This window comes from Carcharodon carcharias, chromosome 11, assembly GCF_017639515.1.
Source record: "Carcharodon carcharias isolate sCarCar2 chromosome 11, sCarCar2.pri, whole genome shotgun sequence".
Classification (NCBI taxonomy): domain Eukaryota; kingdom Metazoa; phylum Chordata; class Chondrichthyes; order Lamniformes; family Lamnidae; genus Carcharodon; species Carcharodon carcharias.
In genome coordinates this window covers 45,361,380-45,385,002 of record NC_054477.1, presented here as the reverse complement: position 1 = coordinate 45,385,002, position 23,623 = coordinate 45,361,380, and the positions used below count along the sequence as shown (strand labels likewise).

Below are 23,623 nucleotides of genomic sequence, written 5' to 3'. Positions count from 1 at the left end.
GAGTCTTGGTGAATTCCTGCAGTGCATCTTGTAGATGATACACATTGCTGCCACTGTGCATCCGTGGTGGAGGGAGTGAAAGTTTGTGGATATGGTGCTAATCAAGCAGGCTGCTTTGTCCTGGACGGTGTCAAGCTTCTTGAGTGTTGTGGGAGCTGCACTCATCCAGGCAAGTGGGGGGTATTCCATCACATCCCTGACTTGTGCCTTGTTTTTTATTTTTTGATTGAACTCAAATTCTACCATCTGCCGTGGTGGAATTCAAACCTGGGTCACCAGAGCATTCCCCTGGATCTCTGGATTACTCGTCCAGCAACAATGCCACTACACAATCGCCTCCCCTCCTTCTCCTCCCTCTGGGTGCCTGAGGGCCTCTCCCTGACTCCTTAAGGAGATGGGGCTCCTGGAGGAAGACAAAGGTGTCCTGTCCCCTTCTCGCCTAGCTACTGATGGATCACACTCATGGCTATAGCGATGGTGTGCAGGTCCGAGTGCATATCTGACATAAACTCCTAGACCGAGGTCTCCATGGCTTTGGAGCTCCAATATCTCTCTCGGGGCCAATTCCAGAAGCTCATTGTCAGACTCAAACTCAGCAGGAGCATGGACTCCAGCAGTGCTGGTGACTTGGGCTATCACTGCCTCCACCTGCTGTGGACCAGAATCTACGCTGAGCAGATGGTGACCCCAAGCCTGCTCTAAAGCTAGGTCCCATCTAGTTATATGGCTGTGCGCTGGTGGAGAGAGTAGGTGAATGCAGTGATGGCTGCTCATCTCGTGGGTCTTCAGAATCCTCATCTTGGGTGGTCTGAGGGCAGGGGCTGATGGGCTGGTTAGCGATGTGTCTCCTCCTTTTCTTGCTAGTGGCTGTAATAGACAGAAGAGGTGATTAGTGATTGGTTGGATAGTCACCTACATTAAACAGCACTCAGTTTCAGCGGGTGGGTGAAGACCAGTGGATGGGGCCTCACTGGCTTCTTGGGAGATGCCGATCTCGCTTTTGATGCAGGAACAGTCCCTGTCCTCGCCAGCCATGTCTGCTCCTTGAAGATGGTAGTGGCCTGATCTCTGGCATTCCCGTTCCTGTCTGGGATCTCTCCCTGTTGTTGTGGGTAATCTTGTCCTGCATAAATACAGATGGACAGACTGAGCAAGACGGATGCCAAAACAGATAAGGATGCCTGCTTTCTGTGTGTGCAGAGTGAACCTACATAAGCGCTGAGGGTGCAACTTGTGCAGGATGTGACAAGAGATGAAGATGTAAAAGTATGTGTGAGAGAATCAGTGGTAATGTCCCTTGTGCTGGTCATATGCGAGATCCCTGTGGACAGTAACCCTGCAAATGCCTAATGGCGTCAAGATTGAGGGGAAGGTTGACCCTGGTGGAGCAGATGCAATCGGTCATCCTTTCTCACACTGGATAATGGTCCTTTTCTGAGGATCGCATGCGCTGACTGCCCTGGCAACCAGCTCCCTAGCCTTGGTGTTGAACCTGGTGGATCTCTAGTTCCCATCATGGGCAAAAAGGATCTGCCACCGGTTCTTGACTGTCTGGAGGAGTGCTGCCAATCCCTTATCACTGAACTTGGGTGCACAGCGCTTGTCTCGGGGCCATTCGTGTGCTCACCATGACAAAGTCCTGGGCAGCAAAGGGTGAATGTGTGTGTCTAGGTGTGCTTTAAATATGGCACCCGGAAATGGAGGGGTGGACAAATCCCAGCCCGCCCTCCTACCTGATACAACATGCTCGTTCATGCATAATGAGGTGAAAAGCGGACGATCTGGCACAGCAATCTGCCACGCCGGCCAGTGGGAGCTGTGCTGACTTTCCCACCCGCCACCTCACTTAGTCTCCGGAGCAGAAAATTCCATCTGTAATCGTTATTTTGGACACTGGAAATTTAATACTGGGGTTGGAGGAAAGAGGCTGATAGATGTAAGAATTTCAGAAATAATTTTAAATGACTTGTGATTAGAGCCTGGTGTCATCGACTATCTCTCAATTCGAGGATGACATCTACTCCAGGCTGTGAATTTCTGCCATTAGTCTTTGTGTGACCGAACAGGCCGATTTTCAACCTGCAGATCTTTGGATACATGGGAAGAGTGTCCCACAAAGCAGTGGAATCTGCAGTGCAGGATTTGCTTCCTTTTCTTCTCTGCCACTGCTCTGTCTCATCATTAAGGCATTGGGATTCGAAGCGTGATGCAGCTTGATGGGCAAGATGTCGCCATTCTGAGCAATTGGTAGCACACTCCTCCCAGTCATTCATGAAATTGCTGCAGCGCTGTGAGGAGAGCTTCACTGTGTCTTTGAAGCATTTTTGTTGTCCTCCCCTCGAACGATGGCTATTTGTCCGAACCTGTAATTAAACAGTGACAGGAACCAGTTCAGAACTTTTTCATTATTAATCCGGACATTGGAATTCATAATGTAGCAACAGGAAGTAAGGTTTTTTTAGATGGTAATGCAGGAGATGTAGAAACTTGAACAGGATATAGAATTTCAAATTATTTCCTAAAATCTTTCCCCCCGCCACTTCCAAGCCTCTGGCTTTCATTTTTTGTCTCTTACTTTCCTATCCCTTTGCTTCAATCTGGCTAACCAAATGAAAAAAACCTTTTAGTCCCTCTTTCCATTCAGGCCCTATCTTTCACTATAATTTTCGTTTCACACACTGCCTCTTCTTGGGGCTCCTTCCTTCCCTGAAAAGATATTTTGTCTCTGGTCCCTGTTTCCAACTCTGTCTTGGCACCTCCAATGTTCCCACTGTATCTCTAACTGATTTATGCTCTGTATGCTGGCCTTCTTTCCCATCCCCAGACATCCTGACACTTTGTTGGAAGTCCCACTGTCAGAATCCTGCCCCATGAAAACATAATTTCCCTTTGGCTTCTCGTTTCCAATTTTGACTAACTTCTGCTCAGCCTTTGACCCCTTCCTGGCTGCTTCCCCCAGCTTCACCATCAACCACTTCCATGGTCCTCTCTCTCCCTTACTTGTAGGTCTTGGTCCTATAACTTTATGATTCAGAGGCAGTTCACTCTGAGCTGAGTAAGTCGAAATTGAAGTGTTGTAAGCTTTGACCACATTTCCTTTGAGCAATGACTCCTCACTGGAACTTGAAGAACAGCCAATGTACTCTCCAGTCTCTGATCCATCGCTTGCCAATTCCTTGTTATCCTGTCACAAGGTTTTCAGTATGTTATAGATACCATATAATGCAAATGGGTCAAATTTGCAAATGATATCAAGCTAAACTGAAGAATAGTTAAATTTGAGGAGGCAGCTTGGGAGCTATATAATGGGCCAGATAAAATATTTAAATTAGCAGAAGAATAGCAGGTAAAATCTTATGCACTGGAAAAAGTACTTTGAAGAGGGAATAATGAATGACTTTGTTCTTCATGAATACCTAACAGTGAAATTGAAAGAAATCTAGTGTGCACTTAATGCTATATAAATTCAATATCTCTAGCTAGCTATCTTTCCTTGTCTTTCCCTTCCTTTATAACACTATGTATGGTTTTGATCAGAATTTAAGACTATTGAAAATTAAAATGAAGCAGCTATCCAAATTATATTATTCATGACATCCCTTAAATGTCCAGATTAGGGCAGCAATCCACTGTTTTGTAATTCAGTCCTAGTATTTAGTTTATAATGCAGAAATAGTTCAGCAGCCTGGTCACCACCACCCACTTAAAATTAAATGATGCCTCCCAATCCCAAAACCTTGTCCTGCAGTGACTGTATGATTGCATTGACCTATCAAATTAGTTGGGGGCTATAGCCAGCAACTCCTCCCTTATAATCAAATATTTTATAAATCATATTTTCTTTTTAAAACAGGTTCTTCTGAGAAAGAAGTGTTTAGTTCATCTCGTGCACAACCATATGCAAAGAGGACACCTATAAAGGAAACTTCTTCAACGCAGCTGCCTGTAGTGAATGAGAAATCATATCTGCTGCAGTTTACACAAAACTTGCCCAAATATATAGAATGAATGCTTTTAAGAAAATGAAATCAAACTACAAGTCCTTCAACTCAAAATAAACGTCCCTTTTTAATTACCTTGAATAGGCCTGAATTTGAAAATGATGTGTATGTAAGACCTTTTTAATTTGCATAGTATTTGGATTAGCCTGGTTATTACAAAAAACAACAACTCTTGTAAGTGTTTTATTTAGTATGACTTGAGGAATGTATGGAACTGTTGGTTCTTATACTGGCACAGGTGATAATGGCAGATCTTTCACTAACCCATTACATTATTGTTATAGGTGGTTGGAAAGACATTTGTGTTTGTTTCATGATTTCGAATAGAGTAACTTTTCAGCTTTGCTAACCTGGTTGCGCAGATCGCCTGCCATTTTATAACACCTATCCAATGTTCATTCCACTGAAATCAATGGAATAATTGAGAGGTGAGTGTTACAATAGGCAGAAAATCTGTTCTGCCAGATTACAACAGGGTGGTGAAAACACAAAAATACCCCAGTGTGATTTAATTGTGGGTTAAAAAAAGTTTCTTTTTGTATTACTGACCATATGGTAACAATGGGATCACTCAAGGGACAGGAAGGGTTTAACAACTTCTAACTTTGTGCTTCTGAGGAACTATGCTCATTTTACTAACAAAATATTCCACTACTTGTGAGGAGGAAGGAAACTCAAAATATTGTCACCAATGAATTTGTGCTACCTTCTTTTGTGTTAGCTTTGTTGCTCCTTCTACATTGGAGATTCAATTGGAAATGAGAGGCAAACATTTTCCAGATGGAAGTTAAATGTTTGCGGGCATATTTTTAGGAAGACTGAATACAGAGCCTTGAATCACGCATCTACAAAGCCTGATCCTAATGATGCAAACTTTTTGATGACCTTCTCTACACTGCCTAAACACTCCATTTGACAACTTGCACAACAAGAAAGAAAAGACTAGTATTTACATTGTGTCTTAGTGCATCTCAGAGGAGTCTCAAAGCAATGGGATCTTTATTTCTTTATTATCTATCTGATTAGGTAGATCAAAGCATGGTTTACTGGTCCATTTAATGACCTGTGTGCCTTCAATATAGCTCTGCAACATCAGCCTAGATTATAAACCTAAGTCTCTGTATGGGGTTTGAACACACGGCGTTTGGACCCTGGGAAAATTGCTGACGGAACAAAATCTAAGCCTGGATTTTAACCACCAATGAGTTTACAGCAAAAAAACCAGGCTGGCAAGTTCATTTCCCCCTGTAGTGCATTTTAACCAGCAAGTCGCATTTAGAAACTGCCAGCCAACTTCCCATCTCTTCTGTCTGGGAAAAATGTGAAATTTCAATGGGTTTTGGAATCTGGCTGCTGAAGCCAAGCAAGTTGGTGGGATAGGTTGCTGAATCATCTCGTAAGGTCTCACCACTGGGAAAGGGACACGAGTCCATGGCAGGGGAGGCCTAAGCTTTCTTTGTGGGGCCTGAAGGAGCAGCCCTTCTCCCATCTCACAAGAAAAGTGGAAACAATTTTTTAAAAAATTACCTCTACGGGCTCTGATCCTGCTCCTCACGAGGCTGGCCTGATGGGAAATTCACTGTGGTCTCTCACTCAGGCCACTGAGTTAAAATTGCAGTTGAGTTCCAATAACATCAATGGGACCTGATGTGAGGATGTAAAGAAAGGAGCCTGCTAGCTTTCAACGAGTATGCTTGCTTGCTACTTGCTCAGTCAAACAGGTTAAAGTCCCAAATAATCAACTCACAGCTGGTCCAGGCCAGGCAAGTAATACGGATATTTTAATTACCAAGCCTTTTGGTTTCCACATGGTGTGTAAGGTTAAAATCTCCCACATAGCATTTTCTATTATTCCTCTTGAGTTGCCAATATTAGGTCACCGCTCCCCACTGCCACATTGCTAAGACAGCTGAAGTACACCCAGACGCATAAAAACAAATAGAGTTTCTTGGGACAGACTAAAGTAACTGCTAGAATATCATTGCTGCCCATCTGCTCCTTGGCAGATTGAGGCAACTGACAAATTTGGAGGCTTTGTCAAAAATCTACTATATGGGTGATGATGCTTGTGCTGAAACTTAAAGAATTATTTGGTCTGTCTATCCAACATATGGTGCAGTGCATGTGGTGCAGGTGCATGTGGCCTTCATCCCTCCGAATGAAAAAGCGACTGCATGTCTTTGGCGAGATTGTGAAGATTGTCAAGTAGGGGGAGTTGGCAGAGCGGTGAAGTTGAATACACATGAAATGTCTCCAATATAAAATACTGCCAAATTCTTAAACAAATACTATTATGGTCACAAATCTAAGTTTCAGCTAATTTTTTTCCCGATATTCTTTATCACCCACCTTCACTTAACCAGGCCAGAAAATGTTTCCTGCCCAGTTGTAATAACCTAGCCACTACTCAAAGACTTTAGGATCCCAGAAATACATGACACTATTATGCTCACTATTGTATAATAAAAATGCAATTTGATATATTCAATCACATGAAGTTATTGTCCTGATAATGTTTTGTAGGTTACATGGAATAAGACATCACATCTTCTGGTTCACTCAAGTGTCTCAGTATAGCATTCGTTGGGTGTTAGTTGGTGCTGGATAAACTGTGAATGAATGGGTACCTTTTTAATATTTTGTACACATGCCTTAGGTTCCTGCTTTGACATTCTTAGGTAAATCGATAAGGGTCATTACGAGGAATCACGTTTAATTCAATTCACTACACAGTTCATTGGTTCTTTCTATGGACTCCTTTTGGACATAGAAATAAGCAGATTAGTTACCTTGTTGCAATATTATACAGGTTGATGCACAGAGATTCACCAACCCCAAAAAGAACTACCGAAGTCTGTGTTTTAATCAGACAAGTCATTACTGATACTACCTTCAATGGGCTACAAGCAAGCAACTTTCTGGTCCCTCCATATCTTGTTATTTGGTTAAGGACTCAATTTTCTTCTTCCCAGCTCTTTGCTTTATAGCTTTCAGAGGTGACCTACTTCTGTATCTGTTTTTTTACCCACTGCGTTCCTGCATATCTACCGCAGAATCCAATTGTTGGCTCCTTTGTGACCAAAGCTCTCAATCCAATGTTTGTATAGGTTGAATATGCTTTTTATGTATTAAATAAAATAAATGTTTTTTTAAAAAAATGTTTTCCAATACCTTTCTGACTACATGGTACAAAAATTATGATGCTGCAGAAAACTTACTCTTTTTATTATCTCTACTAATGCAACACGTGGGGCTGTTTGCATGCTTTTGGAATAGCTTGAGGTATTATAGTGAAGTCACAATACCATAGTATTCTGTAGTGATGGAACAATTTAAATCCCATTAGACATTTAACCATCTCCTCTGAGCTGTTACATACTGAAACCAGGAGAGGGATATTCACCCACCACATGATGTGAAGGCAACATCAATCAGAAATCCAATCTAGTTTATTACTTGCAAAATGAGACCTACAGAGGGAAGAGAAGTCTTTGGGCTATGAGTCCAGGTGTTAGTAAGTTTTACTGCTAAGTTATGTTTCGATAAGTTTCAGCTGCTTTTCTGTCACCCACCTTTGTTTAACTTGGCCAGAAAATATTTATAAAATATTAAATATCCCTCCTAGTACTCAAAGACTCTAAGATCCTTTTACACTGCTTATACTTCTCAGGACTCCCCCAATAACCAATGCCCTTAAATTCCCCTCTCCACTTTTTCTAGACTATGTAAAATCTTTCCGATGCTCTCAGACTGCATGACCAGCGGCCTTCAGCATTCTTAGTTCTTGAGACCCTTGCCTCCTCAGTACTCCCACAGCCTATACTCTCTTCCAGTGCTGCCACATCCTAAACAATAACAAAAATAGCTGGAAAAACTCAGCAGGTCTGACAGCATCTGCAGAGAGGAACACAGTTAACGAGTCCGAATGACTTCATCAGAACTAAAGAAATATAGAAATGAGGTGAAATATAAGCGGGGGGGGGGGGGGGGGGGGGCGGGGGGGTGGTGGTGGGACAGGTAGAGCTGGATAGAGGACCAGTGATAGGTGGAGGCAAAGAAGAGATTGCCAAAGATGTCATAGATAAAAGGACAAAGGGATGTTGACGATGGTGATATTATCTAAGAAATGTGCTAATGGTGACATTAAAGGTAGAAAGCAGGACAAACAAGTGGCAGATGGCCCTAGTAGGGGTGGGGTGGAGGGAAAGGATCAAAATGGGCTAAAAGGTGGAGATAAAACGATAGATCGAAATAAATTTAAAATTAGGTGGGAAAAGAAAAATATATTTAAAAAGTATAAATTTGGAAAAAGGGGGGATCGGAAAGTGGGTGGGGATGGAGGAGAGAGTTCATGATCTGAAGTTGTTGAACTCAATATTCAGTCCAGAAGGCTGTAAAGTGCCTAGTCGGAAGATGAGGTGCTGTTCCTCCAGTTTGCGTTGAGCTTCACTGGAACATTGCAGCAGACCAGGGACGGACATGTGGGCTTGAGAGCAGGGTGGTGTGTTGAAATGGGAAGCGACAGGGAGGTCTGGGTCATGCTTGCGGACAGACCGAAAGGTGTTCTGCAAAGCGATCACCCGGTCTGCGTTTGGTCTCTCCAATGTAGAGGAGACCGCATTGGGAGCAGCGAATGCAGTAGACTAAATTGAGGGAAATGCAAGTGAAGTTCTGCTTCCCTTGAAAGGAGTGTTTGGGCCCTTGGACTGTGAGGAGGGGGCGAAGTGAAGGGGCAGGTGTTACATCTTCTGCGGCTGCATGGGAAGGTGCCGTGGGAGGGGGTTGAGGAGTAGGGGGTGATGGAGGAGTGGACCAGGGTGTCCCAGAGGGAATGATTCCTGCGGAATGCCGCGGTGGGGGGGGTGAAGGGAAGATGTGTTTGGTGGTGGCATCATGCTGGAGTTGGCAGAAATGGTAAAGGATGATCCTTTGAATGCGGAGGCTGGTGGGGTGATAAGTGAGGACAAGGGGGACCCTATTATAGTTCTGGGAGGGAGGAGAAGGCGTGAGGGTGGATGCGCGGGAGATGGGCTGGACACGGTTGAGGGCCCTGTCAACCACCGTGGGTGGAAAACCTCGGTTAAGGAAGAAGGAAGACATGTTAGAGGAACTGTTTTGGAAAGTGGCATCATCAGAACAAATGCGATGGAGGCAAAGGAACTGAGAGAATGGGATGGAGTCCTTACAGGAAGCAGGGTGTGAGGAGTTGTAGTTGAGGTAGCTGTGGGACTCGGTAGGCTTGTAATGGATATTGGTGGACAGGCTATCAAAGACCCTGCCCCCCCTGCCCCCACTTCCCCTTCCCTCCCCTCCCCCCCTCTCCCACTCCCCTCCCCTCCCCTCCCCCCTCTACCCCCCTCCCCCCCAACCTGCCTGTTCCTGGCTGTAAACTCAAGTCATGGCATAAAACCAATTTTTATAAAAAACATTATTGCATTTGCTGGCAATATGTAGGCATATAAAAATAGTACTTAAAGCTGATTTCATGATTTTAACCAGCTTCAGTCAAATATCCAGACTAATGGATCAGCACCCTGTAGTGAGAGGGTGGTGTGGATGCTACCTGAACATTATGAACTGGCCAGGAATAGCTCAAGGAAGACCAGTGATGGAGGAGGGGTGGAGACGAGTCCTGGAGGCTATGAATAGGACTGATGACATGGTTGGGAATGCATTGTAGGCTGGGAGTGGGTGGTAACAGATCACACTTTCTCTCTCACACTCTTACTAGTTCTGTGTGCATCTGTCTGACACTCAATGTGCCTATCCTTTAGCATCTCTCTAAAACACGCCCTCCCATCTTTCTTTTTCCTCTTTGCTCCTTCCCCTCATTTCTTTTGTTCCTAGTCTTAATTTCTTTCTTTTTTTGCTTCATCTACTCTCTCTTTCTCTTTTGTTTCTGTCTTTCAAATTTTCACCAACTGCTCATCTACTTTTTTCTCTCTCCCTGTTGTCTCCTCTGTAACATTTTAGAAGGTGGGGGGGATTGTCCAAGGTTACAGACCGGTGTATCTGGGAGCAAGCAGCATGAGGAAGAAATGTATTGAAATGGTATCTGAACAGATATGAGAGAAATATCCAGAAAGATATTCTCCACCAGCAATGTTTTGGTGAAATGGCACATTAATCACAATGCCTCTCTGATGTCCTGGCTCTTGTCTCAGGATGACCTTAGTTGACTCTATGGAAGTCTGTATGATAACATTGTGAGGTGAGGAGAATCTCACTAGCATGTGCATCGCAACAACAAATGAGTCAGCATTCTGACAAAACTGGACTCAATAGTATTGCAGAATATTTTGAAATGCACTTGTGCAATCATGGCTACGGCTGAGCACAAAGCAAAGCGTCCACATGTAACTAGCATCTGTCATATTAGGCTAATATCTCCCTATTCTAACCTTCATTAGGCCACACTTGCATACTGTGTACAGTTCCGGTTGGCATATTACAAAAGAAATATAAGGGGTGCAAAAAGATTTCCAAGGATGGTACTAGACTTGAAGTTATATCTATCACAAGGATGAATAGGCTGTCTTTTCCTTTCCCTTGAAAAGAGAAGGCTGAGGGTGAACTGATAGACACCTTTAAAATTAGGAAAGGCTTTGATGGAATGGATACAGTGGGAGTGTTTCCATTTGTGGGAAGAAGAGTTATCAAGATAGACACTATAATCAAATAGCGAATTCAGAACAAACTTCTTCACTAAGAGAATGGTGAGAATGTGAAACTCGCTATCTCAGGCAGTAGTTGAGGTTCATAGTTTCTATGCATTTAAAGGAATAGAGAGTCACACTGATGGTTAAGAAAGGATGGGAGGTGCTTTGAGTTGCACATAAATGCTGGCATGGACTTGTAGGTCAAATGGCCTGTTTTTGTGCTGTACGTTCAATGTATGCCACAGTACTGGGAATTCAAGATGCAGGCATAGTACTTGAAGACTGGATATGTCCATATCTGTGGAGAGCAGCTCCGTATGAAAAATCTATCCCTATTTAATAATAAATCTATACAAGTTAGATTCTGAGTAGTCCTGTGAATCATATACTCAAATAACTGTTTCCAAGTCTTGTTCAATGTCATTTAATTTTGTGTTGCCTATTGCTCATTATTTTACCAACTATTTTTATATTACCTATTACAACATTCCTTTCCTGATTGTGGTGCAGAGTCGACAAATTAAATAGCTAACATTTAGTATAATTGTCTATTAAAATTCAGAGGCCTCAAACTGAACTTTTGCACTTTGGATACCTTTGGAGAGGGTGTGCACCAAAATGAATGATTCTAACTGCAAATTGATAGGGCTTGGTCAGTGTGAATGGGTTTCCCATGCAGATACAATGCCATGCTGAAGCTAAGGGAGCTAAAGCTTTAAACCTAGTGTTTGAAATGCAATAGTCATGCTTTCCTTTGTCAGCTCTTTTGTTTGTTCTACACCAGGCAACCACACTGTAACCCTTGGCAACAGACGCACAACCTCTTCCAGCTGCGAATGAAAAACTCAAGCAGATTAATGCTCACAAAGTAATCTAAAGGATTCGGCAATAAAGAAAAGTCTTCTGTATGATATGGAATTGATTCTAACATCGTATGTAAAGAAAGTGCCTGATCCCATTACTACCCAGGTAAACTCTCTCAATCAGCATGATTATGCTTGCTATTTGTTAATGAAAAAAAACTGTAATTGGTTTTGTAAATGTGATTTCCCTCTCTCCCTCCTACCCATGGTAATGCTGGAATTCAAACACCCAGCTTCCCAGGCCTTCACGATGCTGTTGTGAAGTAAAGAATGATCACAGAAAAGCAAAGAAAAACAAAGAGCCAGCCATTCCTCAGAAGGTAACTAAGGTTAAAGAGTCTAAAAAGTATGGAAAAAGAAAAGCAGACCTCAAAACAAGTGCACCTAATTTTTGCCCAGGTGAGTAGATAGAATTTACTTTTCCTTTAGTCAATGATCATTACAATCCTGTTATGCAAAAATAATTTTGAAAATAAAATGGAAGGTGTTTCACAGCCAGCAGTTACAGGATTTGACAGCTCTGCCCCTCTTTTACAGTTGTCAAACAGGCCTAAAAGTGTCCATTATGGTGGGTGACAGGCGGGCACACATTCTGATCCAGAAGTCAGCTACATGCCATAGTAGTACAGGCAGCAAAAAATGGGGCTGGGGGCCAATAGCTGAAACAGGCATTAAGCATTTTGCATATGTAAATAGAGAACCAATGCTTATTTGCTGTCTCCTTGTAAAATTGAACTGCATGAGCAGAGCCAGCTACATTCAGTAGAAACAGGTCTACCTGTGACCAAGTAAGCAGTCCTTAAAGGAGCCGCTGCAACCTCCACCAAAAAGATAAGTTTTGTAAAGAAAACTTATCTGAATTTTGAGCCAGGAGGAGCAAACTGCTGGCCACGTCGCAGGGAGCACCACAACCCTCCCCTCCCACAGCCACTTCCTTTCCTTCCAATTGCTTCCTGCCCTTTCCTCATCAGTATACCTTCCTTCTCTAGATGAATGGCTCTGTCCCTGACCCAAACGTTACCTCCCTCTCTCTTATTATTTTCCTCCCTCTCCCGAGCACCATCTTCCCCACCAACCACATCCCCCATCCCCCATCCCCCCTCCCCACTGCCTGGTCACTATTCTACCCTCCTCATCGCCAACCCTCCCCCACCTCTCCCGATTGCTATATCCTCCTGATCACTGTTCCCCTTCCAAGCCACATGCCATCCTGACATCCTGAACTGGAATTATATCACTGTTCCTTCACTGTGGCAATAACTGGAACTCCTCCCTAACAGTGCCAGGTGTATCTACACTACAAGTGCTACAACAGTTTAAGAAGGCAGCTCACCACCAAATTGTGAAGGGCAGTTAGGGGTGGGCAACAAATGTTGGCCTAGCCAGCGATGCTCACATCCCATTCAAGAATATTTTAATAAAATGAGCGTACAGGAATCCATTAAAGAAATGCAGACAAGACTTCAGTCCTCATTTAGAAGTGGTGGGAAATTAAATGTGTGATTAATTCTGGTACATTTTCTGGATATTGTGTTGACATTTCTGTATGTCATTCTTATTCTTTATATGTTTAGTGGACTATTATGTATTGGACACCATTTCATGATATAAGGTCCAGTTGTTCACCTGCATACAATATCTGCACTATGCTATTTGTTAAGTGCTTTTTAATTTTTTTGTGTTTTTCAAGTCAGTAATTCTTTAAACAAAGCTTAGTGCTGCTCTATCCAAAAGAAATTCAGTACAAGTGGCAGATATCTGAATACTGTTGCTCATCTAGATGAGTGATTTATAAAAAGTAGCAATGGTGTTCTGGTTGGGAAATGACTGACAAGCGTTCATCAATTTAAAATTGCCTTTAAGAGTGTGAGGCTACAGTATGTAACTCCCCTTCCTTTCCTGCGACCTCTTCCACTAACAAAGATAAGAGCAGCAATGTTGCGGGAGCATCATCTGCTTAAGCTCTCCTTCACGTCACATGCTATCTTGATTCGGACATAGATCATCTTTCCTTGCTTGTTGCTGGGTCAATCTCCTGAAATTGTCTGCTCAACACCATTGTGGTAGCATTATTTCCACGAGTGCCGTGGTCCAGCACCATCTTCACTGGACGGCAAGCACTGGTTTTGCCAGCATTATCCACATCCCAGGAACAAATAGAGAAGAACAGGGGCTTGGAAAATTCTCCCAAAGCAAAATGTTAACATGGGAATAGCTGAAAGAAAGACCAGGGGATCTTTTAAGGGGAGAGTAGGTAAATTTTTGAAATGGATGAAATTTTAGGGGAATGAGGAAAAAGAAGGTTTTGGGTTGCTCAGGCACAGATGCATTAGTTGAATAGCATTCTGCTTCACTGTAAACTTTTATAGTTCCATATGTACAAAAATCTGCCCTGAACTCGAAGTTCCTGCTGTTTCCCAGTAGAATTCTGGACTATCTCAATGTTAATTTGATAGATATTTAAATAAATATCCTCAGTATTTATCCTGTTTTTCTGCAGCAAATCTTTGTGTTTTAAGTTGGCAATCATACTTCATTAACTGAGATTATCTGTCTCTTCTAGGGACGTCTCCAGCCTTCGATCCATATCAAACTACGTCCAAGCGCGAATTTATTTATCGACCAGGTTCTGTGCCCGAACGTATTCGGTGAGTCTGAATAAAAGCAGCAAGTGATATGAGCTTTCCCAGCTCCATGGTATCTATTAGTTGAAGACTGAAACTAACAGTGAGTAAAAATGTCCCAAGGTGCTTCTCAGGAACATTATAAAACAAAGCATCAAACTGAGACACAAGGAGATATTAGGTCAGATGATGAAAAGCCTGATCAAAGAGATTGGTTTTAAGGTGTATCTTAAAGGAGGAAAGTGAGATAGAGGTATAGGGAGTTATTCCATAGCTAGAGCTTAGGCACCTGAAGACATGGGCACTAATGGTGAAGGGATTTTCTGGGAATCTGGAGATAAATGTCTGTGAATTTTTTTTAAGTATTTCATCATCAGGTCGATCTTTGTAACCTCTTGACTATGGAAAGATTATACACAACATGTAACGACTTTTTAATTAAAATCCACCAGATAGAAGGAGTTCATTTAACTGTGACAGAGTTTCTAACCTGTTGTGGAGAGCTTACTGCAGTCCTTAAATCTGTGTTTTATTTATTTGTTCCTTTTTTTACACTCCTGCAGTCCTGGGTCATCAAATGGGTATACTTTCCCATTTCAGCTCCACGAGCCGATTGGCGACACTTCTTACACAAATGACTATCCCTGGATAGATTGTTCCAACCAACAGCCCATGCGAAGTGGAACGTCTCCAGGATGCAGGGGAAATGCTATTCAGCAATGCAAAGTAAGCAATATTGATATACGCTACTTTTAAGAAACTTCAGGGATGGTATATGTTTTACTCATGTATAATAATATTTTGCACATAGACACAACCACATTATAGTGTTAAGGCAATTCTACCCTCCTGGTTGTAACCTCATTTGTAAATTGTATTGTTATAGTGTTGGCTGCTGTGGAAACTACTCATGAAGGATCCAGAGGCCTACCATAGAGTCAAGGCATGTTTCCTGAAATCAATGTCTTCTGAAGATATGGGTAAAGTAAGAGCATGCCAGTTTGATACAATATATCGGCAAGATTACCTGGGGATACAGCAAGGTAGGTCTGCATTCAACATTCTTCATTGTATTATTTGAGCTTGTAAGAATTGTGAGACACAAAACACATTTCTCAGTGCTGTGAAATGTATAGTTCTTTATTAGTGTTTGAATGTGCGAATCTCTTCAAGTAATTTCAAAATGGTAGTCTGTTTTTTGTTTAAGGTGACTCTTTCCTGACCTGCCATGTTCCATATGATGAACATATAATTAAGTGAAAATTAGGCCTGAAACATATGATTCTAATTGGAAGTGAAGTGTGGGAAAATCCACAAGAAACAGCATATGGAGGCTTTTAAAAAAAAAACCATGATAGGCAGCACCAGATGAAGAGGAGGGTACTTGTAGACTGAACCCATTAGTGTCTGAATTGTCATTGGGCATGATGTATATTTTAGTCATGTTCACAAATAGCTATTCAGCCCATTTTAACTCATCCTTAATTAGGAATTGATGCCCCTTTCATCATAGTATCTAATGCCCTTCTGAGTGATTTCAGAATTTTTAGTGATCATTTAAGGGTTCCTGCTGGGTGATCAAAGGACAGCAAAGGCTTTACTTTGCCCAGACCATTTGCTTGGACGTCTGCAGCTGACTATCTGGTTGCTGTACTTAGTACCTGCTGACTGCTGCTGGAGAACCGGGAAATCGTGAGACCCAAGGATTATGCTGGGTGGGGGGTTGGGAAATGAGGGTAACGTTCCTCACTGACCTGCTTTCAGATAATTTCAGTGTTCCCAGGATCTCTGAAAATCATCCAGTTCGCTGAGGGTCTCAAAAGTGGTTCCTTTACTGGTGTTTTGGGATGCTCATTTGTTTGGATGCTCCATTGTAGTACTGAAGAAAGTCAGGTGAAAGAGATGGGATTGCTTCCTCCCATCTTATCTGCCAGGCTACACTGAGCTTGCATCAACTGTAGCCATGAGTCCAGTCCACATCAATGAACAGAGATTTAACAATTGGTCTCCACTTCCCTTTCTTCTAGGAACTGAACATTTCTTAAGATAATGAAGAAGAATATGTAACATTTTTTTTTAGATCCACTACCTTACAGGGAAGACCGCTCGGGGTGTTAACCAGGCTTCCCATGAAGATATGCTTCTGACATCAATGCTTATCTTTACCATTTTTAATTTGCATATAGGTCAGTTTTATTTCTGCAGTCATGGTTTAATTTAAAACAATGGTATGGGTTAATTAATTTTTTTATTTGGCTAGTGCCATATATCTGTATAAGCCTCTGACCTGGTTGAACTTTAAGTACAGTTCTGATCACCAAGACACAAGGGGTGCATCCCGTCTTGCAGTGTCAAAGAGCTAATTTATGATAAGTGGGAAGTCATAATGTCACAGAACTTGTAATGCAAAAGACCTGAGGACATGGATACAAATCACACCAAAGTATAAACTGAAAACATAAAAAAGCTAAAGCTAGTCTTGTGGTTAAAACCCATCTGGTTCATTAATGTCCTTTAGGGATGGAAATCTGCTGTCCTTGCCTGGTGATTCCAGACCTGCACCTCAGCAATGTGGCTGATTCTGAAATGGCCTAGCAAGCCACTTAGTTGTCCCAAACCACTACAAAGTCGAAAAGGAATCAATCCGGAATGACCACCTGGCATTGACCTAGGCATAGGAAATGACAACAGCACAACCAACCCTGTCGAACCTGCAAAGTCCTCCTTACAAATACCTTGGGGATTGTGCCAAAACTGGTAGACCTGTTCCACAGACTAGTCAAACAACAGCCTGACATAGTCAGGTTTGTATCCCAGACCATGGGCAGAGTTTTCCCCGGTCGTTTGGGGATGGGGGCAGGGGGGTGGAGGTGGTGGGGGGGCATGAGTGGGGAACTCTCTGCTGACTGGAGTTATTCCTAGCACAAAGGAAGATAATTTTTGGATGTCAATCATCTCAGTCCCGGGGCATCGCTGCAGAAGTTCCTCAGGGTGGTGTCTTGGGCCCAACCATCTTCAGCTGTTTCAGCAATGACTTTTCCTCCATCTTAAGGTCAGAAGTCAGGATGACTGCACAATTTTCAGCACTATTTGTGATTCCCCAGACACTGAAGCAGTCTATTTCCACATGCAGCAAGACCTGGACAACATTCAAGCTTGGGCTGACAAATGGCAAGTAACATCTGTGCCATACAAGTGCCAGGCAATGACTATCTCCAAGAGAGAATCCAACCATACCCCACCACCATCCCCACCCCTCCCCACTTTGACGCATTACCATCACTGAATCCCCCACACTCAACATCTGGAAGTTGTAATTACTGGAAATATGGAATCTGAGGGAAGTCGATGATTATATTGTGGAACCAGCAGCACAGGTGCAGATAGGGCTGTGGTTTAAATATTTGTGAAAGCCGTGATCTATAGCATCATTTCTGACACAAGCTGAGATCATGGTCAGGAGCTAGTAGGCATCCTTGTGAAAAGGGGCTGATAGGTATTGGTAAGGACAAAAGAGATATTTTCGTAGGGGGAGGAACCTCCAAATCTTGCACGTAGAAAATTCAAAACTCGCACACAAAGATAAGGAAGAAATGATAAGTGAATAACTGTAGTGCTTTTCCATTTCAACTGTTGGGAGTTTTTTTTCCCCCCAGAGTCCATGAAATGTCCCCCTTGTCTGCCCAATATATACAGACCAGATCAGCCAAGTTGTTCTCTCACAAATAACCAATATCATGATCGAAAACGAATTCAAAAACCTGATCTCGCTGTGTGCACCAGTCGATATGGCAGTAATAAACGCGGGGACATTACGGCAAAAGGAATAGGTGAGAATAGTTAAACACTCCATTGATAGTGTCATTGTATTTACTCTAGAAACATGATGTAGGGGGTAGCAGTCATGATGCCCTCTTTACCTTTCAGTTTTTGGTTTTTCCTGCATCTTCTTCTTGGTCATCTTTTTCAAAAATGCCAGAGGCTGAATGTTGCCTCAACATCATCATTATTCAAAGCTTGGAGTCCAAGCAGGTATCAAACCCTCTGGTGTTAGCCTTGGCCTAGAGGTCAGACCCTTGAATCAGAAGGTCATGAGTTCAAATCCTGTCTCGGAGACTGAAGGACTAAATTTAGGCTGACACTCCAATGCATGCACTGTCAGAGGTGCCAGCTTTCTGATGAGATGGTAAACAAAGATCTGGCCCCCCCCCCTTCCCAAGTGGAGGTAAAAGATTCCACGGCACTATCTTGAAGAAGAGCTGTGGATTCTAAGAGCTGTGGATTCTATCAGCTGCCCTGGACAATACTTATTCCTTACAACGAAAAGGATTATCTGGTCATTATCTCACTGTTACTTTGGAAATCTTAGGCAGTCCCTCCAGATTGAGAATGACTTGCTTCCATTCTGATTCAGTGGATTCTGTGATGTCTGAAGTCCAATAACTCAATCTGTAGACTCTGCCACCTATGGGCCAGGTGGTGCTTGAAGGGTTGAGTAGATGAGTTGTTTGGAAATTTGTGCACTCCAATGCCTCGACTCCCCCTCTGCATGTTCCTGATGAAGTCTTGTGTTCTGTGTCTTCCCGAATAAACCTTCTCCATTTTAGTCTACGATGTTTGGGGGCCAGGCTAATGGAGATGTGTTGTAGGGCTGCTGAGTTGAATTACAAATGATAGAGTTGATCTGCAGACACTTGGGTGGAAACATTAAGTTTATTTACAATATACTCAGCAGCAACTACACTTGTGCTTTCAACTCCAACTCTATCTCTACACTGACTGATGAGGTAGCCCGCGCTACTCTCCTATCATGTGATCTTCCTTAACAAGTATTATTCTTTGAGGTACATTACACACTAAATAAAACCATAATTACTACAAGATGGTAGATTAGATAAGGCGGTCATCGGTCCAGTTGTCAGTACCTGTCATGGCACACGTGGTGTGGGCATCTCTACAGTCCTTTGCTCAAATAATGATGTAGTCAAGCAGGTGCTAGTGTCTTGAACATGGGTGTTATCGCCATGAGGTTTTGTGCTTGTCTTGCTGGCAGAACAGGGTGTTGGTATTGACAGGATCATGTTCTAAACATTTTGTCAAGAGGAGAACTCCATTGGAGTTTGCTTTCCCTGCACTTTCCTTCCCTTCCAGAGATTTGCGTCCTTTCCAACTTTTGGCATTGAAATCTCAGAAGGATCAGTTTCTCACCTATTAAGAGTCAGGCTAGGGATCGCTCAAATATAAAAACAAAAAACTGTGGATGCTGGAAATCCAAAACAAAAACAGAATTACCTGGAAAAACTCAGCAGGTCTGGCAGCATTGTCGGAGAAGAAAAGAGTTGACGTTTCGAGTCCTCATGACCCTTCAACATAACAGGGTCATGAGGACTCGAAACGTCAACTCTTTTCTTCTCCGCTGATGCTGCCAGACCTGCTGAGTTTTTCCAGGGATCGCTCAAGGCCGGCGTAGAATCCATCTTTGCCCATCTGCTGCTTCAAGTGTAATATTCTATATGCTGATGACAGTGGCATGCTGATTCCCCATTAGGGTGAGCTGGACAGTCATCGGTGTTTGCCTATCCCAGAGAAAAAGTTGCTGAGGCCCCAGAAAAGCTTATTTTTGATGTTGATGCCCTCCCACTGCACCCCCCCCACCCCCCCCCCAAACTCCCCAACTCCCTTGGAGGCGTTGTTCCTTTTCTGGAAGGCCCTTTCAGAAAAAGTTGTATCTGGCACCTTGTTCCTTCGGTTAGCCTTCTCCTGCATGTCTCTCAATTAGGGCAGAAATGTTGACGTCGAGGTGCCTAGGTTCCTGAGCTATGATGGCGGTGTAGCACTTGGGCCTGTCACTGTTAGGGTCATCGATGAGCGTGCTGACATTGCAGGTCCCAAACTTAATTTTGACGAGTGGCAGATGCCTGTTTTTGATTTATTTTAATATGGGGGTGGTCATTGCATTCCCACCATTACATAATCTTGACAGAGTGGAGCCTTGTTTGATGGCAAGGGGTCGCTAGATGATTGGAGGCCGGGTTCTGCAAAACCTTGCATAAATAGCTGCCATGTTTCTTACAACACAATAGCGACTACACTTCAAGAGTACTTTATTGGCTATAAATGCTTTGGGATGTCCAGAGTTCATGAAAGATGCTAAATAAATGCAAACTCTTTTTCCTTTTATTTAGTGGATATTTCAGCAACAGATGCTTTTATAAGTGGGTTCCATCAATATGGACAAAAGTATGTAAATTCCATGATTTTTCCACTACCAAAATCTATATAAAACTCTTCTATTTTGGAATTATTTACAGTGCCCAGTGTGACTCAAGCACACATCAGAAACCAGGAAAATAAGAAACAGCTGACAACGTATGACAGAGAGTACGGAAACTTTAATATGGAATTTGCCAAAATATTGAAGTCCCTGGAACCTAAAGCAATCCAAAGCTACCTGTCATCACTTTCAATTAAAGGTATGGTTCCATTATTCTCTGCATGAAAACATTTATCAAATTTTATTGCTGTCAAGTTGTAGCTGTGAATATTGAATACAGCAAAAATCAATATCTCAACAATTACGGTATCTGAGGTATAAGGAATAAAACGAGAAATTCGAGTACTGTTTCAGCCATCACATCCTACATCCACAGCCTATAGTCGGGGAGCGAGTGATCGACATTTTCACTTCCAAAACATCCTCCCTTAGACAAACTGATAAGCAGAAGGCAATGAATTTAAAAAAAGAAATCACATCAGGCAAATGCAGATGGTCCATAAAACTCTGATGTTATATCGGATTAATCATCTATCAGTAGCTATAAAGGTTGTTACAGCCATGGAGGCAGTGCTCACATTGTGGCCTGTCAAATTGCCACCACTTTACACTTCTGTCCAAAAGTGGAAAGTGTGCAGATATGAAAATGACAACTTTGCCTTTAACAGGTGTTAAAAGGTTATTAGTTGCCAGCTCATTCTAAAGTGCTGTTGAAAACCTGCAGGAATCTGACACCGATAAGTAGAAGTCTTGTATGTAACAAATCCAATGGTAGTTCACTGTTTTCCCATTTGTATTCTCTTGACTAAAATAAACTTAGTTTGTAATAAAAGAACTTTATTTGCTGAGGAAACTTGCTGTAAAAAAAAATGGAAATTTGTGATACCTTTTTAATTTTTAAGCCTTCAATTCTCTCATATCTGTGTGTGGGCACATGCACACTTTTGTGCAGCTAAGAGGAGGCCTGATAGTGTCCTCCAAGCTTGTGAGTGCTGGGAGATCCAAAACCTTTTGAGCTGACTACAATGAATTGTACAATAGTAGTCCAAAAATGGCTTTCCCTCTGATTTTCACCCTACCACCCCCACACCCCAACCAAATTGGACACATTTCTGGCCACAACTCACTGTGGACTGTAGCTTGCATTAGGGGCAGGATCTTCCGGTTGGCAAGTGGAGGCGGGGCCTGCTTGCCGACATGTAAAATGACGCGGGATGACATCAGGTGGAACTCCTGATGTCATTTCCATTTTCAGGTCGGCGGGGGTGCAGCCGAGTCAGCTGCACACCCAGCGACTTGTCAACGGCCTATTGAGGCCATTGAGAAACAAATTAACTTAATAACCCTGCCCATACCAACTTAAGGTTGGTGGGCAGGCCGGGAGTCCTGGTGAGCTTCAGGAAAAGCATGAAACGTCATCCACGGGCGGGATGAGGTTTCATGGCAGTGTTTAAATTTTTAAGAAAGGTTTCAATAAAACTTATGGACATGTCCCAACTTGTGACAGTGTCACATGAGGGGACATGGCAAGGAAAATTTTAAAACTTGTTTATTAAAAGTTTTAAATCGGAGCTTATTTCCCTGAGGCAGCACTTAGCTTCAGGGAGATCTGTGCGAAAGAGTGCATGCCCGGCTGAGGGAATTTCCCCCCCCCCGCCTGCACAGGGAGCACATGGCGCTTCCTGGCGGATGTCATGCTGGGCAGGCCTTAATTGGCCTGCCCACGTAAAATGGTGGTGCGCCCGCTCCTGCAGCCTCTGCTCACCATGACCCCCAAATGGGAGGAAAATTTTTCCCTAAGTGTTCAATGGAGTTGATAATTGAACTCATGTGAGCCCACACATGAGTGAGTATACTTCAATGTGTGATTGCAATGCCAGTCTTGAACAGTTTTGTTGCCATTACTTTGCTCCTTCAATTTTTTTCCTTTCTCCTTTCTTTGTGAGGATGATGGATCAAGCTTCATTTGTGAGTCTGTACACTCAATATTTGAGATGACCTTATTTAACTGTGGGGTCACCACAGCCGAACCTGGTCATGTCCTCACTTAACATTGATGTATGTGCAATTCCAGCATGGATATTGCTGTGGACAATTGGGAATGGGCAATGTAAAGAATATTTTCTTCTCCTCAGCCTGGGGTATAATGGGGCCAATTATTGTGACCCCACAGCCACCCCCTTTGATATTAACTAACTTGGCACAGATCAGGGATCAAGTCTGATGCCTTCATGGTGTTTATGGTTCTGTACCTCGTTACATGATACATTTCCCTATTGAGCTCTTGGGGAAGGCTTCTATCATTATTTATCATTAGATTAATTAAATTATTACCTCACATTTTCTCAGCATTGTTCATTTATACTAAATTTTTAAAAAATGGAAAATAGACCAAAACTACATAGCTTCATCACTCAGGAATACTTTTCATTGAGGGCCACACTGCTGAGCAACTCTGATTTATCACAAAATGAGATTTTCTTTGTGTACTTCCCTTTCTCTCTGTACATATCTTAACTCCAGCAATGAAACAGTACTGATAGACTATCAATCAAGGCCCAGAGACTTATGAACAAACAGGCCAAGCAGAGAGGCAAGAGTCATATGACCCTTGAGATGTATTCTGACCAGCACTGCCCCAAGTTGACAAGCAGGCTGACACTGCCAGAAGGAATACAAGCAAACATAGACAAAGTACTCAGTGGTCATGTTGTTTTAAGGAAGTAAATTTATAAAGTTTTATTTTTGCATTTTATTTGCAGACCAGGAAGTGGTGTTGCAATTTTTAGATAATATGGCTTCAGGAAGTGAAACAAACTGAAAAACGTATTCAACTTCTTTACCCAATGCAATGACTGAAGGCAACTACCTGAATGACCAAGCCTTCAAGAAAGTCGCTCTGCAAAGCAGGCACAACAGACACAATTGTGAGAGAAATCGTGCAAAGACCCATTATTTATGGTTTTTAAGTTGTCTGTCTTAGTTCATGTAATGACTGCCTCGTTCATCCAAGTGTTAAAATTTGTTAAGAATTTGATTCTCTGGCTTTTGAAAATAAATCAGTCAATCTTTGAAGGAAAAGACTGGTATACTTTTGCAGGGTCTTCAGTTCTCTCTCTGCCTTCTGTTAATATGTGTCAGTAGGAGCTCCCTAAGGAATGACTCTTATGTGACTTTTACCAATGAGTTTTCATTTCAAGAA

General features: G+C 42.6%; 2 protein-coding genes across 4 annotated transcripts in view; both read left to right on the top strand.

The window, feature by feature from the left end:
• LOC121283843 (mesenteric estrogen-dependent adipogenesis protein-like) overlaps positions 1-7,159 on the top strand; it is a 33,094-nt gene extending 25,935 nt beyond the window's left edge. For all 3 annotated transcript variants that reach the window (XM_041198628.1, XM_041198627.1, XM_041198625.1), the window contains exon 5: positions 3,854-7,159. In XM_041198628.1, the coding sequence (XP_041054562.1) occupies positions 3,854-4,008 (155 nt within the window). In that variant the 3' untranslated portion in view covers positions 4,009-7,159. The remainder of the gene's footprint in view (positions 1-3,853) is intronic.
• Positions 7,160-10,321: 3,162 nt separating this feature from the next.
• LOC121283871 (testis-expressed protein 26-like) lies at positions 10,322-23,242 on the top strand. Its single transcript, XM_041198673.1, has 8 exons — positions 10,322-10,357; positions 11,757-11,922; positions 14,087-14,171; positions 14,711-14,873; positions 15,034-15,190; positions 17,804-17,977; positions 20,459-20,620; positions 23,184-23,242. Exons 1-8 carry the CDS (start codon positions 10,322-10,324, stop codon positions 23,240-23,242), a joined length of 1,002 nt encoding a protein of 333 aa, XP_041054607.1.
• The last annotated feature ends 381 nt before the right edge of the window (positions 23,243-23,623 follow it).

Bases quoted from the DNA above. Each gene is read 5' to 3' on its own strand.
- LOC121283871 (XM_041198673.1), top strand. From the start codon at position 10,322: ATGGCTACGGCTGAGCACAAAGCAAAGCGTCCACAT. The intron at 11,923-14,086 runs GTGAGTAGATAG...TGTCTCTTCTAG, and splicing joins TGCACCTAATTTTTGCCCAG to GGACGTCTCCAGCCTTCGAT. The intron at 14,874-15,033 runs GTAAGCAATATT...GTATTGTTATAG, and splicing joins ATGCTATTCAGCAATGCAAA to TGTTGGCTGCTGTGGAAACT.